The sequence below is a fragment of the Epinephelus moara genome, chromosome 14, assembly GCF_006386435.1.
Source record: "Epinephelus moara isolate mb chromosome 14, YSFRI_EMoa_1.0, whole genome shotgun sequence".
Lineage (NCBI taxonomy): Eukaryota > Metazoa > Chordata > Actinopteri > Perciformes > Serranidae > Epinephelus > Epinephelus moara.
This window is the reverse complement of record NC_065519.1, coordinates 23,220,295-23,240,418: the sequence shown is the minus strand read 5'-3', so window position 1 is coordinate 23,240,418 and position 20,124 is coordinate 23,220,295. Positions and strand designations below refer to the sequence as shown.

The following is a 20,124-nucleotide window of genomic DNA, read 5'->3' as shown; positions in this document are numbered from 1 at the left end:
GCCATAGTGAGCTAGGACACCATCTGGCCTCATAATCATATGCTGGGAGGAGAGCTTAGTTATTGTCACACACTGCCCTGCTCACAATGACCAGTGGAACAGCAGACTTTAATACAATGCTTTATGCACAGAATCATTTTTGCATAGCAGCTATTTTTACAGATAATGTCTTACATCAGATATGAATGTTAATGTTTAAGACATCACTAATGTATAAATGACAAAATGATGAAATTCTACTTCTTATAATAGGCTACCAGAGCATTGTAGTCCATTAGAGTGATGACAATAAATGTCCTGATGCTTCTGTTTGCAACTTGTAGGGGATAACGGTATATTTTGGTGGGCGCGTCCAAATTCACTAGCTTCTGGGAAATGTAGTTCGCACTTAAGGAACAGCGCCATTACAAAATGGGCTGCATGTTGGCGCAGTACTTCATTACCCACAAGCCCTCGTTCCGTCGCGCCTGCGCTGTTTATGTTTTCCCGTCCATGTGTAGGCGAATCACGTGTAGAGAACTCGTTGATCGTCATGTCTCTGCTGTAGCAAAGCTCCGTGCTACATTTCATTATTTGCCTCAAGTTGTCGCTGCACTTTGTTTTGACAGCTGCTTGTTTTCTTTTCTCGCACCCGTTTACCGAAGAATGAGCGAAAACGATGACATCGAAGTCGACAGCGATGTATGTGGTTTAGTTTCCTCTAGAAGTAGCTAGCCAGGATTGTTAGCCAAACAGCAACTTTAACATTCCTGCCAGCCTACGCTACCAGATTGAGCTAGTTAGCTTGCTAGCTAGCTAGCTAGCTGGGTGTCTTGGCCAACACTGGATTTTTAGACAAAAAGGAAGTGGGCTATTTTTTTAAAGTGTTTTTGGAGTGGTAACTTGTTAGCTGGCTCTTTACTGAAAGTCGAAATTGCGTGGTTTTGTGTTTCTGCGGTACAGTGAGCCGTCGTTTTTGAAACCCAGTTGACACAGCCGTTGTTTGGATTTTGATGCTTATCTATTTGTGTAATTACGGTACAGGTGCTGGGAGCGGCCAAAAAGGTCACTGCATTACATTGAGTCCCATCACCTCCACTATAAATAGGCATTGTAATGTATAGACAAATGACACTCAACCTACGGCCCGTGGGCCCAATGTGGCCCGCGAGAGGCTGCAAGGTGGCCAGTCTACCATTTTCTGATTCAGAATGAAAATAAAGTGATTCACACTGGGAGATAGGGGTGGGTGATATGGCCCTAAAATAAAATCACGATATTTCAGGGTATTTTTGCAATAACCATATTCTTAATTATGTGACAAATATTGTAAAAAATATATTTTTTTAATGATTGATTAAAGAAAACAGTATTCTAACAAAATAAGTGATCTAGTTTCACAGTTTGCCTTCAGATATTAATTAAAAAAATTAAGAAAAATTACCTAATTTCTTAAGTTTGTAAACAACAACAGTAACTCAGTGAGATTGAGACCCTGTATACAGTATTAATAGTTCAACAAAATAAAATCTACTATAGTTTCCAAATACAAAAACGTACCCTGGGATCTATATATATATGAATCAACAGGTGATTTCCTTCTTTTAGCAAAATCCTAAGTCTGTGAGTTGTTTTTTTCCACCTGGACCTTTATGCTCTGCCATTTCTCCTCTAATCATCATGCTGTAACCTGTGACAGGCTGTTATGATACCAGAACTATTGCACATTCACATACATGCAGTGTTTTGTCAAGCCACGAGCGCCACATAGGTTTACATTAACAAAGGTTTTTGACAAAATTAATTGACTGAATTGGCAAGAGAAGAGAGGGAGAGACGCTGTGCTGCTGCCAGAGGAGCCACTCAATGAGTTTCCTCTGAGCAGTAACACAGAGTTGCTAATTATTTTGTTTTCAGCCATGCTTGTTGTTGCCGTGGGTAACAGTACGACATCAGTATGCCAACAAGCCCAATTATCGCAAATATCATGATATGAACTTTTCATATGATATCAAAAATGATACTGGTATTATTGTAAACAAGATGATATGACACACCCCTGCTGGGAGAGTTGTTTTACTTTTAATGAAAATAAGGCACCAAAGTGCACAGAAAGCATCAAAATAGAGCTTTTTTAAATAAATATAAATAAATAAATAAATAAAGGGGCAGGTAGGGCTTTTGCAACTAGTTTTTGGGGCATCTAAGCTTCGGTGTGGCATTTCTGGAGTAATGGGGTATAATGAGAGACAAGTTTGAAAGAGAAAGAATACTTTGCAGTATAGCTAGGCTGTCACAGTTTCCCGATGATTTATTAGGCACATTCTAGATTTCCTTTGGCACATCTGGCACTCGACCTTATGGGGGACGTCTTCACAGATTTGGAAACTATTCCAGACACTTGACTTTTTTGGCATCTTGCTAGTGTATCTGTAAGTCTGTCACAGGTGGTTAAACAGTTCCAGTGTCATTAGTACTGGACTGTGGGTGGTTGTTAGATGAGAGTGAGTCCAGTGAATGTCCTTGTCTGAGAGTAACTAATAACTAGTTCAATTAATATTTCTTAATTTCTAGGCTATTTGGGATAAAGGTATAGAAAAACAGAGCATCCCAGTACTGATTTAGACATTGATTACCATTGTCACGCCTGAAGCCTCAAAGCACACGGGTCAGCCCCTTTGCCAGGAGAGGAACCGGGGTCAGCAAAGAGGGATTATGTTGCGTACAGAAGAAGTGGATTTATATATTTATTTTTGTTATTATTTTTCAGTACTGTTTTATTAGATATGTGGAATGAGAGACTTTATTGTAGTTAGTGTAACTTTGTTTAGGTCTCCTTCAGTGAGTCTCTGAAAGTCCATCTTGGCCATCTCAAGCAATGGTACCGTAATAGCACGAGTACACACGCAACAAAACCCAAACAGCGGCTGTACACATAAGACACTATAGAGGGCTGTGTTGGTGTTTTCATGTTGTGTCAATAAGGGACATGTCAAGTTTGTCTGTTATTTCCCTGCAGCTTTCTGGACCTTTTATAATGCGTTCTCCTGCAACGTGGATCCTGCTGCTGCTCGACTTTACTCACATACACTTGCCAAATGCAACATGAAACATACTGAACATGTTAATTTAAATTCCCCATGGTGAACAAACAGGCTGCGTCTAGCTGCCCACAAATGAGCTGTGGTGTTTTAAGTGAGTGTGCTTATAAAATCGTGTCAGATCCTCGATCTGGTCACACATTTCTCAGAGCCATGGATTCCCCTCCCCCTCTTTCAGTAAGCTGGGATCTCCAGCTTCGGATCCCAGAGCCACAGCATAGTGTTAGGTCTGTTAAGCTCACATTTTTTAACATGTTACAGGATAGTTTAAACCTTAATATGAAAATAAGTTATGATTTTAGTGGCTCTTCCTGCAGCACTCCTCACTTTAGGAGAGGACTAGTTTTCATTTTATGTATTTGTTATCACTGGCATCTCTTGTTAGTAACACGCAGCCATCTTAGTTAAAATGTGTATGTACGTATCCTTTACTGTGTGTATGGTAACTATAAGAAGATCAGGAAGTGCATTCAAGTTTATTTGCTGTTTTTCAGCCATATTGCTTAAGGATCAGGGTGTGGGAAGTTTCCACACCAAGTGCTAAGTTTGTGTCTCTCAAATAGAGCCATTGGATGAGTTCAACCCTTCCACCAGATGTGCCAGCATTTTGTTTTACTTGGGAGATATTGATTTTATGTATTCATTTTCTCTTGGTTCTGTTTGGTCCCTTCAACAACAGAGAGAAGGTAGACATTGCAGTTGATGTTTAGTTCCTGCGAATGATAGTGAAGTATTAAGACTGTCAGGATATGCTGGTCCAACCCTTCAGGCAGCTAAAAGCAAACATCTTCAGTTGATATTCTGTAAACAGATCATATCCTTGTAAACTCTGTTCTTACACCACAGGTTCCTGCTGTGTGATGGTAGCAAAATGAGGAAATTTACACACGTACACACAAGGAGCCAGTGAAAGATAACACCACTACTTATTCTGCTTATTTGCCATTTAAAGCTGCAGCATTTGCGTACTGCAGCTTTAAATCGCTCCCTGTTTTCTAATGTAAAAAGTCACATGGGAGTCAAGTAAACACACTGTCTCGTCTCTTTCTTGGTTTTGTTTCTTGTGTGTTTTTGAATATATGTCCTTCATTTTGAGTGTAAACCCTGCCTGTCCTTTTGCAGGCAGACAAGCGAGCCCATCACAACGCGCTGGAGCGCAAACGCAGGGACCACATTAAAGACAGCTTTCATGGTTTGCGAGATTCTGTGCCCGCATTACAAGGGGAGAAGGTGAGAGGAAAATACATGAATTTCATATATTCTAGCAGCAAAGATAGTAAATCATCTTGAAGGTAAGACTTATGTCAGCCGTCTCTCAGGGTGCAGCAACCTTTTTCATATGAAATGCGAGTGTGACCCTGCATTCATCTACCTAAATGCTAGCTTACTATTGGCATAAGTCTGACCTGCAAGTCCTCAGAGACAAACAAACAGATGCCAAACGGTGAATGATCAACCTTTGGGCCCTTGTTTCCTTTACTGCACTTTATGGCCAAGAGGTTTTATTTAGTCATGTACAGGCAAAGCACCTTCGCAGTGCATGAGAACTGTTGTTGACCTGAATACTTTCAGCACAAGCAATATAAAGCTGCATTTCTCTGGTACTGATGACGAACAGGTCAAAAAAAGCAGCTATTCTCATCTTGCACTGCTGTGCACACTGCTGTGCTTTCTGACTGGTTTCACAGCTCGGTAAACGTGGTCACCCACAGCGGTAAAGTCTGCAGCTCATCAGCTGCATTTCCAAATCCATAATACTCAACCACATTATCAGATATTATTCCAGTTTGTATCCATAAAAGGCTATACTTTTTTATTATGTTCTGCTTGGACAGCTCTCTAAAGGCCCAGACACACCAAACCGACAGCAAAGTTGAACTAGCGTCGTTCAAGGCCGATTGTTGTGCGCCTTACCTCATTTGTATCTCAGTCAAAAAGTTGCACTTGAACACACCGCAGAGACTACAGCTAACCGCCAACTCCCATGTATGTTCTGTGTCTGTGTGTGAGGAAATAACTCATCATTACTAGCAGGCAGCTGTTGTCTGTGTTAATCAGTCAAAGTGGGAAAGCGAGAATTGACAGGACAGATACAAGACGCTAGTTAGCCAGTTAGCACTTAAACAACACAACCCGAAAGTTGAAAGAACAAGTGATATTTACCATATGCTAGGAAACAGTAACACAAACGGTTACGAACTGTTTATGGTAAAGCGCTCAATGGCTAGAAAAACAATTCTTACCTTATATAACAAGTCTGTTTCAGTCTCACGCCCTCTTGACTTAGCCCTTTGTTTACTTTCCTCACTTTCGTCTCTCTGCTTGTGCACTAAGCTAAATGGCTCTGACGCCAATTCAACATGCTGAATTAGCCGGGGAAAAAAGCTGTCAAGGGCCAGGTAGTGCCAACGGTGCAGGACATACGGCGAAACTAGTGGGACAGACACTCGCAGACAGCCTGACATCGACTGATGCTCGATCATGGGCTTGGTGTGTCAGGGCCCTTAAAGGTCTATCATTGGATCATTTTGTGGCTCGCCAAGCAAAATGATGTTGTGTCAACCATCCCCAAAGCAGCGTTACCTTCATGATGCGGTATGAGATTGTCCAGTTCATGTCCTTAGTGTACTTAAACAGATTGGTGGCAACAGCTCCATAACCTTAAAGCATCTTAGCCAGCTAACTGAGGGTGATATGTTTGTGTCTTTAGTCCGTGAATCGGTCAAATTAACTTCAAGTTACAATGGCGTAATTCGCTATGCAGGTGTGACGGTGCTTCAACATTCGTGCTAGGGACTATTCTGTAACATGTGCCAAAGGTTGCTGACCCCTTGAAAAAGTCCTTTTTTGCCCTTATTTTATAATCCAGAAGCTAATTGCAACATACATGTATATCAATGTGATCACTGCACAACTGTTGTGGCTCTGTTGGTGTTGTTCTGCCTGAACAAACAGACACTGCAGCTTTTCCACATGGCTCTCTGAAATTTTTGCTGACAGAGTTCTGTCAAACAGGCGTCCCGAGCACAGATTCTAGACAAAGCCACCGAGTACATCCAGTACATGAGGCGAAAAAACCACACCCACCAGCAAGACATCGATGACTTAAAGAAACAAAATGCACTGTTGGAGCAGCAGGGTGAGTTTCCCTTCTTGTTAAAGTCTTTTTACAATAAAATGTGATGTTGTCTGTCCGTTATTATATGTAATATGTGATGAGATCAACTGTCGTCTTTGTCTTTGTTTCTGTGGCCACTGCAGTTCGTGCCCTGGAGAAAGCCAAGGGGAACACTCAGCTCCAGACAAACTACTCTTCTGACAGCAGCTTGTACACAAACCGCAAAGGCAGCGCGGTGTCCGCCTTTGACGGCGGCTCCGACTCCAGCTCCGAATCGGAGCCGGACGAGCCGCCCAACAGAAAGAAGCTACGCGTGGAGCCCAGCTAGACTCGGGGCGCCACCCGCGGTCCTCCAAACAGACTCTTTTTGCCCACCAGCCCCGACTCGTCTCGCCTGTCCGCACTCAGTCCTGCCTTCTAACGCCAGTCCAGGAGACAAGGTGGAGACTGTGTGAGAGAGGTGCTATTATGTATAAAACGCTTCTACCTTCCTTTTTCCTCCTGGCAAGCATCCCGTCACTCCGTTCGTGGCCCAGCAACGACTTTTAAGACCCCCAAAGTGAGGCAGCTCTGCAGTTTTGAAGGACTATGCTTTTTTCAAACCTCATGATAACCGTTCATAATCAAACGTGGAGACGACAAGGTATGACGCTTTAGTAAAGCTACACAAAATATAATTTTTTTCGTCTTTGGGTTGTTTCGGACGACCTCTGCAATCTGTTGGAGTTGTGAGACTTTTCGACCTTTGAGAAAATGGTAATTAGGGGTAGTTTACCTTTTTAATATTCATACTTTTCCAGAAAAAGAATGTGAAGTTGCTTTTGAAAAAAACGTGTCTGTTATGCAAGATGCAACCCTCCTTATTCAGTGTAGGTGGCTGACGTTTTTGTCTTTGAAAATGTTTGTGTAATCAAATGAATTCCTCTATTTATAGTGACGCATCAAATTGATTTCTAACCCTCACGCCTGATCTCCTTTATGTTTGGATTTGGATTTTCCAGAGAGCACAGGAGGATGATAAGTTGACCTGCTGTTTCAGCGGACTTTCCACAGGTTCAACTATTTATTTTCCTCTATTTTTTATTAATATCAGATAAAATGTGGGTATAAAAAAAAAACAAAAAAAATCCCCTAATGGATACTGAATGTTACGCAATGCAGTTAAAGGGCAGTGAACTTTATTTTTGTTAATGGAAGTCCATTTCAGTGTGTAGTATATAACACTGTATACTCTTTAATGGTGTCAGTTCTGCAAAGAAAAGCCTTCCCTGGAAATATTTGCCTGTGCTGGGAATGTTTATCTTTATTTCTTTTCTTTCCTTCTTTGCAGAGGTAAATTAGTGTGTACGTAATCAATATTTGTTTGTTCCATTCCATGGAAATTACAGGTATGTTGTACATACTGCCAACGGTTGTCTTGCAAGTTAAGGCATACCTTTATTATGAGACTATAAATAAAACTATTTTATCCTTTTGGGATGTATTTCTGACTCAACGTGTTTTTAATGACATGGTATCTTCTGTGCACTAACCTTCCCTAGTTACTACTTTTTTAATGTGTTTGGGGTTCAAGATAAACAGCTGAGTGAACTTATTTCACATCCCAGTTAACTCTTTGAAACCTGGAGCGACATCACTTTTCCTGTGCTGCTTTCAGACATGTTTCGCAAGTATTTAAGCCTTTGCACTCTGAGTAAATTGGTGCAATGTCTTTCAAAAATATGGGAAAAAGGGCAATAAGTAAGAAATTATAAGAAACGTAAGAAATGTCACACAAACTGCAAAAAATGAAAAAAAAAAAAGAAAGTTAAGGAAAATCTATATTTGTTATAATTATTATTTTAAAATTATGTTACAGAATTTTTCAGCACTTTTTCCAGGTCATTTTCTTGTTTTTAACTTTTTTACTTTTTTTAAAATTTTATTTTCTTGTTTTAAATTTCTTCTTCCCGTGTCAAGCCAATTTGCTCAGGTTTTAAACATTTAATGAAATAATCGTGTTAAATCCAATTGAAGAAAATGCTGATAGGATCGAAGCGATCAAAAGGGAAACTTCAGCCAACTATTGGAGGATGTCACATGTTTCTGGATCACTTTATTTGAATTGTGGTTTGGGGTACAAATCCAGTCAACATTCCATAATATATTTTTTTTCAGTTTCAAATATTAAATGAGTACTTCACCCACAAAAGACATGTTGTATATCAATTACTCACCCCATGTGACCTTGAATTCATGACAAAACTCTTCTCACACGCCTCATCGATGAACAAAGAATCCAAAAACAGAAAATTCTTAATGAATTGAAATAAAAGGGTTTAACAACAGCAAAACTATATCAAAACATCTGTTTACACAAAACTTGTGCAGTATAATCCAAGTCTTATTTATCCACTCATATTCTCATACTTCCCAAACACGTGCATTTTGGGTAAAACCTTAATATTTATATTTTATACTATTGACATGGAAGTGTTTTAAATAGCAAGGTTTTAGCAAAAGCATGTGTGTTTAGGAAGTACTGAACATGGATAAATGAGCTTCGGACTGAACTGCACGAGTTGTGTGAGAGTTTGTAAACGGATGTTTCAGAGTAGTTTTGCCATTGAACACGGCCCCCTTTTACTTCAATTTGTCAACAATGCTCTTCTGTTTTTGGATTCTTCGTTCACTGTTGAAGCATGTGAGAAAAACAGTTTACTTCACAAATTAAAGGTAAAACATGGTAAGTGATTAATATACAAGTTCTCATTTTGTTGGTAAAATATTCCTTTAACCCTTTGAAACCTGAGCAAATTGGCTTGATTTCTTTCAAAAACATGGACAACTTAAAAAGAAATGACCCAAAAATGAGCAAGAAATTAGTAAAGTAGTAAAGTAGAAGTACAAGAAAATCACCAGACAATTACAGGGGGAACAAAGTAAACATGTGATTAGGAAAGTTATACATACAGTTTTCTGGACATTTATCACTATCTTACCTTATTGTTTTTCCATGATTTCAAAATAAATTTGCTCAGCATTTGGAGGTTTAAGGCATCTGAACGCAGCACAAGAAAAGTGATGTAGATGCAAGTGTCAGCAGGTTAAGCAGACATTAGGAGCCTGAGGAGACAGGTGCCTGCACTCAAGCTACTGTTGATGACACATAAATGACATATTCTTTGTGATGTTTGGGGAAAGTCTGTGTATTGCATAACATCAAAAGTGTTTACATTGAGGGATTTCACACACATTGGGCAGAGTTTTAGACTTTAAATATTAAGATTTGATTATTTTTATGCACAAATAAGGTGAAATAAAAATAAATAAATGACCATGAATTAGGGATTTAGTATTTCCCACCAACGTTACATACTGGCAGTGTACAGGTACAACATAAATGAAAGAAAGTTACATTTTATACATCTTAAAATTAAATGTTTGGTATTAAGTCAAAGTGCTGTTTGTTGGATAAGGTTACGTTGGGGAAATCCCGTGTCCCGTGACCTCAGTACTTCTAATACCTTGCTACAGCTCTGCAACTTTTGTTTGTCTTAAATATTGGTTTTAGGATCGGCTGAGTGAGATGAGACCCGGCTGACACTCCCTCTGACACAGGCTGCCTCCTCAAGGATGCAGGTGGGATGCTGCCTTCAAGGAACCTAGGAAATGTTGCAAAACTCAGGAACGTAAAGTCCAACTGATATAATCTACAGTATTTGACTTAGTATAAAGTTTAGAGGAGAAAGTGTGAAAATCATGACAAAACCGAAAGCAAAGGTGATGCATTTATTACATTACGTGGATTAAATAAGACCAAAAAAAGTATAAGTTAAAATACTGGGCTGTAATATAGGCCCAAATAAAGCCATAAATTTGTGTGGACAGTACTGCAAATAAATAAACTGCCTGGAAACATTAAGTAACCTGCAATATTCCCAAATAAACCCACCTAAACAGCCTGCTTTTATAAAATCGCATCAGTTGTTGTGAGTTAACCTACTTAGCCTGTTTACAGTTTCCGAGTTCACAGGTAGGGTTTTCCGAGTGTCCCTGAAAGCCGCACACAGCAGCACTGAGCCCAGAGCTACATGCAGCAGGAGTCATGCTTTGTCCTCTATTATAGTTTATGGTCATGGCTAAACAGTACGACATCTTGTTCCGGCTGCTGATGCTCGGAGACTCGGGGGTCGGGAAGACGTGCATGTTGCGCAGGTTCACGGAGAGTGACTTTGACCCCACACACATTTCCACCATCGGTAAGACATGCAACAAGTTTACAGTGACGCCTGTGTGAAAACTCATCCTGTGGCTCCATGTCGGCCGCAGCTTGAACCGGATAAACATCAGTATATAGTTTTTTTTACAGAGTAAATGTTTAGGAGGCAACTTTTTAATTGAATTTAAGAAAACTTGAGTGTAATTTTCCATTTTGTGTCAGGGTGTTTAAACAGGCCTGCTGAGCTGGTAGGATTAGTGCAAAGTGCCTCAGGTTAAACTGACTGAAAAACTACTGCTCACAAAGCTGCACTGACCACACTAACATATATGTTTTCTGACACAAATATGTCCCTAAAGAAAGATATTAAAGGATGTTAACTGTCACAGTAACAATGGAAAGGAAGGTGCAGAGGAAAATAAATATTTTCTCTGCCCTCAAAGTGTTAAATATCCTGTTTTTATTCACAAAATGACACTTGAAGACAGATACACACATTAGTGCCTCATATCACTGCTGCCCCTTTTCCTGGCTAATGAGTGGAAGGGAAGTGGCTTTAAACAAAAGTAAGTTATTTCCACATAGGCAAAGAAGAACAGTCGACACATGCTGGGCTGTGTGCTGTGTTGTGGCTGTTTGAGAAAGTGCTGCAGTGCTGAGTGAATTCAGGGTAAAGGGTTTGAGAGCTGCACGCTGGATCTCAGGAGAGCTTTACATGGGATTAAACCCAGTTATGTGAGAAAGCTTTAGATCTCTGATGTTGTGATTATTGGGAAACGTAAGAAGGTTTCCCTCCACATCTGTGTTCCCCGTTTCTCTCAGCACAGTTTCTGTCAGAGAGCTGTGGGAACAACTGTGGGCTCTGACACTGCGGCAGTTTAAACAGACCTGTTGGAGACACGGCTTTGCTTATGTTACATAAACATTAGTGACACAGCGCTGACACATTTTCTAAATATCCTCCTGAGATCTGAACTTTTGTTTGATATGCATTTTTAATTTCTCCTAGCTATTTGGGATCAGTAGGACCTGATAAGTATAAAAAACTCAACATTGTCAATGATTAAGTCTCAAAGTCCTCAAACGAGACAATTTTAAAGGCTTGTTACTGTTGCTAAAATTGGTCAAATGTGTTGCCATATCAAACTACAAACATTATTAATCATGAATAAACAAGTTTCAACCATACAGTGTGATCAGGTTTTAGATCTTGTTGACTTTCGTGTCAGGATCAGCTGCAGACTGACTTGGCAGAGATGGCTGCCATCTTGTTTGTACATGTATTTATACAGTCTATGGTATTAGTGTATTGTGCTCTTACTGCCACTAGATGGCACAAAAAAGTGTCCACGAACAAGGACAATAGGTCTAAGTTAAAGGAAATGACCACTTTAGAATGAAAATACAGACAGTACTTACTGACCCTCATGGCGACAAGAAGTCCAGTGTAGTTTTTTAATCCACAAAACTTGTTCGGGGTATCGGAGGATAACAGCTAGCCGGAATAACAGCTACACTTGAAGTGCATGGTACCCACATTTTGAAAATGTAATAAAACTCAGCTGATACGTTTCAAAAACGTCTGAACGGCTCGTCCGTCGTAATCCAAGTGCCCAGGACTCGAGAACGTTCAGAGACTTTCTTGTTCTCGAGTCTCGCAAGTTGCAGGCTAACTGACCATGGTGAGAAATGATGCTATAAAAGTGGAGTAAATTACGTTTTTTCAAGTCAGTTTTGCACGCTGCGGCTTCAGGGCACTTGGATTACGACGGACGAGCCTTTCTGACGTTTTCGAAATGCATTAGCAGAGTTTTATTTCATTTTCAAAATGATTTTGAACGTGAGTTCCATGCACTTCAAGTGTGTGGAAAATCCGGCTAGCTGTTATCCTCCGATACACCGAACAAGTTTTGTGGATTAAAAAACTACCCTGGACTTCTTGTCGGCATGAAGGTGAGTAAGTACTGTCTGTATTTTCATTCTAAAGTGGCCATTTCCTTTAAGGTCAAGTAAACCCAAAATGTGACGTCCTCATATGAGGACACAGGGTCTCAGGAGGATATGCAAGCTTGTGTCAGTGACAAGGTGTTAAAGGTTTTATGTCCCACAAGAATGACCACAGTGAGCTACACATGACAAAGGCTCAGAGGACCAACTGTGAAACTGCTTTTGTTTTAAAGTGAAAACACGCCATGACATAATGAGTTCTTTAACACTGTATAAAAATACATTTGAATTTGAAACACTTTCTTCTTAAGCCCAATATCACACACGGTCTTATCTTTTCTTCCAATTATTAAAAGGGATAATTGCAAGCAGACAATCGATTACAAAAAAAATTATAGTACATGAATATACTTGCAGATACAAAGAGTATTGTGGGGGTTTTTTTTAATGTAATTTTTTATTATTTTTTTAATTAATTTATTTTTATATATATTTGTAGTAATTGAAATAATTTTTCATTTTAGTACAGGGCGTTTTTTTTTCGCTGAACACTTGTGGAGGTGTGTCATTTTCAAAATGGCCTCTCACTGTAATCCAATGCTGTCACCCACCTTTGCTCACTTATTAACCAAGACTGCCTGACACCCCCTGCCGAGCTTATAAAATACTTGACTCCTGTGCACCCTTTTACACCCTGACAAAGACCTTAGGGTCAAAACTGGTCGGTATTTAAATGTAAGCAGCCATGTTTTAGAGTAAAAGCTTTTTAACTTAATACAAATGCATCTGTTCCTGCTCCATGTATGAGTGCCTGAAAATCATTCTTTCTTCCAAGTATTATTTCTAAGTTGGTTAGGAGACCAGGCATCCCTCAGTGGATGTATTATTTGTCAACACCAAAAAATATGTGGCTGAGACTGTCGCACATACGGAATGCAGTTTGAGCACATCTTTGTAAATCTGTCTTATCTTACCTGACACTGACTAAAGGAACACCATTAGATTTTTTTATATGATTTTACTGGAGTGTACAGAGGGCATATTCTCTGATTCATTTGAAGTCTCATATTTAAATCAAACTCATGTGGATATAACTTCTTAAGCAGAAATTCTGCCAGCTTGTGGAGTCAGTCACTGTTTCATTCTCTCTTTAAATATCACCAAATCAACAAAATGCTCTATTCAGCAGAACTTGAAAAGCAAAAGTGCAGTTGTACAGTATAGTATAGTACAGGGAAGTATAGTGGAGCTGAAATGCTTAGTCAACTCTTTGATTAGTTGCTTGACAGGAAGTGGATCTGCACTGTCACACTGTTCCAGATTCCAGATTTGCACCTGTTGGGGTTTTGCCGTCTGTCTTGGATGCCTGCTGCTTACGGTCTGGCACCTCGTCACATCTTTTTATGAAGCTGCAACCTCACCTGAGTGCCGTAGGGGTACACACCCATGAACATGTCAAACACAGAAAATAAAGCGAGAGTTAGAGATATACAGGGAGAGGGCTGCAGAGTCTCTTTGCAGATAAAAACACTAGTGGGTTATAAATGATGATTGAGAGGGAATTACTTTTTTCTTTCTCTCCACATTTTTTTAAAATCATGCGTAGTATACCTTTAATCAAAATCAGAAATACTTTATTGATCCCCAAAGGGAAATTATGATTATTTACAGTTGCTCCCATGTAAAGAAAAGAAAATTATAAGAAGTAAGAATAAGATTATGAAATAAAAGCAAGTAAATATAAAGTACGGAAGTGTATTGCATTCACTTGACAAATAATAAAAGCCCTGTTTTTCGTGGTAATTTTTTTTCCTGAACGAGGAGACAAGATACTTCAAAATCTCACGAGAAGCAAATACTCAGAAAAACAGAAAAAATTACCCCGAAAAACAGAAACAGAAATACCATGAAAAACAGAAAAAAATTACACCGAAAAACAGAAAAAATTACTCAATAAAACAGATTTTTTAATTTTATTTGTCAAGTGAGTGCAATACGCTTCCGTAATAAAGCAATGAAATAAAATAAAGTAAAAATAGAATGTGCATTATGCTACCGTGTTTAACTTAAGTACTTAGGATATAAAAATTAAAATATTAAAATAAAATATATATCATCACTGAGCTGAGGCTGTAAGTGTGAAAACTGAACTACACTAATGTTATTAATGTTATTAACACACGTGCATCTACTGTCCTACTTTGACAGGTCTGCTGTAGAAAAAAAGCCCCATAAATGAACCATTTGATTTTATTTTTCAGAGAAACATTATTTTTGCTACAGCTTCTCTACTCTGAGGCCTTGCTGCTTTTCTGTCTTAAGTGATCTCTGAGTTTTGGACTGTTAGTGAGACAAAATAAGCAACATGCAGATGTTGACTTCACAAAAGTGTGACGGGTGTTTTTCCACCACCAAAAATTAACCGAATAATCAGGAAAATAATCAGCATATGAATCATTACTGAAGCTAATATACCACTGATACAGTAGGCCTTTAGTTAGAACAGTTTAGGAAGACTAAAATATTATAAACCAAATAACACACAAAACACACAAGAATTGATTTATTGACTTTAATATAAACTGATGAACTGATTTTAAGTGATGCATCCTAGTTGTTGGCAGCAGCTCCTGTCCTGTCACATGTCACACATGTCATGTTACCCAGCAGCTAAAACACACAGCTGTAGTTCACATCAGTTACGTCCCCCTGGTGGCCACACAGTGATTTAAAAGCTGACACTATGCTGTGCCTGAGCTACTACTCATTTGGGATAATAGTGTCTCTGAGCAGGACTCATTAAGTGCTCACTAAGACACAATAGCCCAGATTTGTCACCAATCTGTCACAGGTGCTTGAGTGATTCGAGTTTGACCTTGGGAACGTGTTTGCAGCTGCATCACAACATGTGTCTGTTAATGTGTTCTGCTTCTTTTGTTATAGGAGTTGATTTTAAGATGAAAACACTAGAGCTAGATGGCATCAGGGTGCGAGTACAGATATGGTGAGTCATGTATGATGTTATTGCACTTTCAGTACGCTAATGATGGACATATTGTGTGGTCCTCCTGTGCTGATGTGTGTTTGTCCTCTGTGCAGGGACACGGCCGGGCAAGAACGTTATCAGACCATCACCAAACAGTACTACAGGCGTGCACAGGTGACCCCTCCGTATGATCAAGTTACCCTCACATGTGTTACTGTAGCATTCATTGTTTAATCCCTTTGCATGGATTCTTGTCCAGGGTATCATCTTCGCGTACGACATCACAAGCGAGTCGTCCTTTCAGCACCTGGTGAAGTGGGTCGGTGATGTGGATGAAGTAAGTCCAATAAGCACTCTCATTTCACTCGCTCGCCCTTCACGGTCACTCAGTATTTGTTCTGCCTCTCAGTGCGCTGCTGATGCTTCCTGCACATCCAGTGGCTTAGTGTGAGTGACAAGATGATGAAGTCCCTTATCTCGGTGCTGTCTGTCTGGTATTTGGGTGTTGTTGTTTTGCAGTACGCTCCAGGCAAGGTGCAGAGGATCTTGGTAGGAAACAAGTCTGATGAAGAGCTCAGAAGGCAGGTGACAAGGGAACAAGGAAGCAAGGTGTGACTCAAACGTATTTTGTGGGTTTTATTAGTGTTTTTAAAGGTCTTTTTTTGCAATATAACTTATACTAGTCCATACCCATTGGTAGCTTTGTCACCTTCTACCTATGCCAATCCTCAATGCCTATGTGCAATTTCACATAGATTGACCACGTCAGTGAGTAGAAAAGCGTGGGACAGACAGAATGACACACTGACAGTTTCCGTGATTATGTACAGCATACCATACCATGGACAGTTTCCGTGATTATGTACAGCATACCATACCATGACTTAGTCATACCAAAAATTAAAAAAAACAAACATTTGTCCACAGGGGGAGCCACAGCGATCGGTCGCATTTTAGCCATTTTGAAGCATTTTTCTGTTGTTATAGCGCCACCCAGTTGCCAATTAGAGTTAAATTTCTCCAGTCACCTTGAGGCGTCCTGTTCTACATATCTACCAAGTTTAGTAAAAATCCATATGGCGGTTAGGCCTAGATAAGAAATGAGCTCTCTAGCGCCCCCATTTTGTTTGATGGGGTCAATAATGGAGGGGTCCCCTCAGATTATGTGTGGTCATATGCCTACAAAGTTGCGTGGTGATGGGTGAAACCCTTGAGATGTTATACACCTTTATGTGATGAGCCACGCCCTCCGCAATATTCATTGCCTTATAGAAGCTCAGTTTTAGTAAGTTTTCCAACTTTTGCCAAGAGGGAACTTTAGATATTGGTCCCTAGATTATGTTCACCCAGTTTCATGCAGAGCGGTCAAACTTCCTAGGAAGAGATCGATTTTAAGTGTTTTCAAAAAATTCAAAATGGCGGAAAATCTATATAACCGGAAGTTATGGGTTCTTGATGCCAATTTGTTCCTCATGAGGAGAGGCATCTCTGTGCAAAATTCCATGTCTCTACGACATACGGGGCATGAGATATGCCTATTCAAAGTTTGCAATTTCAATCGGTTGCTATAGCGCCCCTCTTTGGCCAACTGATGTAATATTGCTTCATTCACATCCTCCCATGACCCTCTACCACTGTGCCAAATTTCACATGGATTGACCAAGTCAGTGAGGAGAAAAACGTGGAACAGACACAGACACACCCACAGACAGAGTTTTTGTCATTATATAGTAAGATAAGATGGTGTTAACGTACATGTAGGATGTTGTAGATATACACAGGGTGTCTGCAGGTCCATAAAAATCTTAAAATGTCTTTAACTTTATAAATATTTGGCCTTTAAAAGTCATTAAATAGTCTTAATTTTAGTCAAAATTGCATGTGTAAAAAAGTTTATTAAAGGTATAGGAGTTGGTTTCAACTTCTTATTGTTTGTATGTGTGTGTTTATGGTAATCAAAAAAAAAAAACATAAAATTGACTTCTGCAGTGCCTTTTGATTATTTACAACACATTCTCATGGTGCACTTTTACATACACACATACCGTCTATACAGTGTGGATATAAAAGAGGTAAATAAGAGGAATTTTCATTTGTTTTCTGAGGCAGTGCCTATGGTTTTTTATGTTCCACATTTTATCCTGAGTGTGTCATGCAGTGTGGGACTCTCACTGGTCTGGTCTTGATCATGACTTGGTTTCATTTAGGTGGTCTTGGCTGCAGCGCTACCTGTTGGCAAACTGTAAAGAAACCTAACTCACTCTAATAACAACATTCCTACATAAAACCTACCTGTGCATTGGACTGTATATATACTGATCTTTAAACTTACCTGCAATGCTTAAATAAGATAACGATGACTTGTTCAAAGATCAGTCTTAAATTTGGTTGAAAATTATTTTGAAAAAGTCTTAAAAAGCATTGAATTAAAGTGTCTTGTACCTGTAGACACCCTACATACAAAAGAAACCAAAAATGCCCCGTACTCGTCGCTAGGATTAAATGGTAGGCAGACTTGTCTAAAGGACAAACACCTCAATACAACAGTTTGATTTAATACTTTATTATGGTAAAAACAGAATTTAATTTTTTTCCAAAAATCACCCAGGGCATCAGTTAATTTGTATAGGTACTTCGTTCGGAAACAGACTTCTCAACTTTTTTTCTGCCCCTTTTGTTACTTTGGAACGACCTATCATTAAACACAGGAGGTGGCCTACGACACCACTTATTACCCACCGGCAACGCAGTCTTGGGATTCCTCCCCAAATGACTTTACACCCATTCACACCTGGACCCGTCTAACTCTAACGACACATAATGGCCAGGTATCAACGATTCACATGCGACCTCAGTGACACTGTAAGGGTTCACACCCACACAGAGTTTAAAGCCTGCGACTCCGCACCAGTCCGCAAGAACTGAAGAAGTCTCTTGGATGAGAGGTGAAACGTCTTCAAGAAACTCAAGTCCAGTTGCCTACAATATAGCACTTAGGATTACCTTTGGTTGTCCTTTTACTTTGGTTGTTCTAGTAAGTGCTAATATCATAGGCAACTGGACTTGCTTGCGTTTCTTGAAGACGTTTCGCCTCTCATCCAAGAAGCTTCTTCAGTGGTTGTTCTACTGTCCACCATTTCCGCTACTTGAGATAGTAATTTCAAAAAACGTATACAGATAGTCATTGGAAAGTGGATAGCTACTGATAGTTATCAGGTAAAACAAAAGTGCTATCCTCTTCCTGTTTTGGTTACGCAATGGTTAACATGCTTCCTTTGTGCCATAAATTGAACCTTCATTTTCCTAGGAGATCATACCTAGTGACAGACAGATTTGCATAGTGAAAGCAAGGCTTATATGGAACCAGTCGAAATGTTGATGTGTCATTATTCTGTAGCCATTACAGTGCAATCAACATGTACTTCATAAAGATAAAGTGAAAACCCTTGACCCTTGTCTAGTTCCACTTTAAAAACAAGTGAAAGGCCAGTTAATAAGTGCTAACATCCAGTCTCCTAAACCCTGAGTTCATTTACTTGTGGAGAAAACTGGCTAAAGCTATCAAACACCTTTTGTCGTACTTCCTTCTAACCATTACAACTGGATCTTGCAGCTAGCAGAATCCTATGGGATGGAGTTCTTTGAGACCAGTGCCTCCACGAGCAGTAACATCACTGAGGTAGGAGACAGGATGCAACTCAATAGACACTGTCACGTTAAAAATGTGAATGAAACACTGCGGGGAACTTCCTGCTACATTCTTAGTTATTATCTAAAGTATTTTTTTTTTACTTCCTCCTTCCTTCAGGCCTTCACTCGTGTGACAGAACTGGTACTGCAGGCTCACAAGAGAGATGTGGACAACTTGTTGGGATCTCTGGATGATTATCTGGCACAGGCTGGACTGGAAGAAGAGAAAAGCAGTGAAAGCACCACCACCAACAACAACAACAACACACAGAAGAGCTGCGCCTGTTAGAAAGAGGGCCATCACACGGCAAATACTGTAGCTAAAGACATTTCATTCCCCACTGTGACTTGACTCAGCACTCCTCTGCCTTGTTCATAGATACTGTGACCTGTTGGCCAGGAGGGTGCTCCTTTGGTTTCACTTTTCTTAAGTCAGTAAACGTAGTTAGCAGCAGCCACCAGCAGAGGGCTCAATCTGTTGCATTATCACTGAACCCTGCATGAAGGTAGCTCTGTATCCGTTTACTCCAACAAAACTACCAGTGCACACGCTCTCTTTATTTATAACTTGTGGAATGCACTGTATATCGACAAATCGATTGGTAACTTGTGGATCCATACCCAAGAGGTCGTTTTATTCAGTTGCAAACAGTGTATATGCTACAACAAGGTAGCCAGAGGACAGAGTTGAATTATTTACACCTCGAAACTCAAACCAAGCAGGGTTGGATTCTTTTACACAATGAGCTTATTTCCTCGACGGAGGCAGTGTTGTGCCATGTTCAATGACCGTTCTAAATGCAGTGCATGTTTGTTTACCATCCTGAATGTATATGTACAGTTTGTTTTATGAATGTGACTGGTATTGCCTACTGTATGTTATGCATTTAAGCAGCGTTACTGCTGCTTAATATGATGTTTTCAGGGTTTTCTGAGGTGCCACAGATATGACATTTTAATATAATGTTTGAAACTCATGGATGTTGCAAAAAAATTTAAGCGATGTATAAGTTAATAAATTTAAATTGCCATATTTAAAAGAAATGAATTGGGTATCTGAGCCTTGCTGAGTCACTACATTTGGATTGAGAGTGAAGTTAGG

At 39.7% G+C, this 20,124-nt stretch overlaps 1 protein-coding gene and 1 pseudogene across 2 annotated transcripts; both read left to right on the top strand.

The window, feature by feature from the left end:
- The first annotated feature begins 494 nt into the window (after window positions 1-494).
- On the top strand, window positions 495-7,681 carry LOC126400998 (protein max-like). Of its 2 annotated transcripts, none has more exons than XM_050062029.1 (4): window positions 495-681; window positions 4,203-4,310; window positions 6,096-6,219; window positions 6,342-7,681. In XM_050062029.1, exons 1-4 carry the CDS (start codon window positions 646-648, stop codon window positions 6,524-6,526), a joined length of 453 nt encoding a protein of 150 aa, XP_049917986.1. In that variant the 5' UTR covers window positions 495-645; the 3' UTR covers window positions 6,527-7,681. The 2 variants fall into 2 exon arrangements, with proteins under 2 accessions (XP_049917986.1, XP_049917985.1); XM_050062028.1 differs by having other exon boundaries at window positions 6,081-6,219.
- Window positions 7,682-10,249: 2,568 nt separating this feature from the next.
- Window positions 10,250-20,057, top strand: LOC126400999 (ras-related protein Rab-15-like; annotated as a pseudogene).
- Window positions 20,058-20,124: the final 67 nt, after the last annotated feature.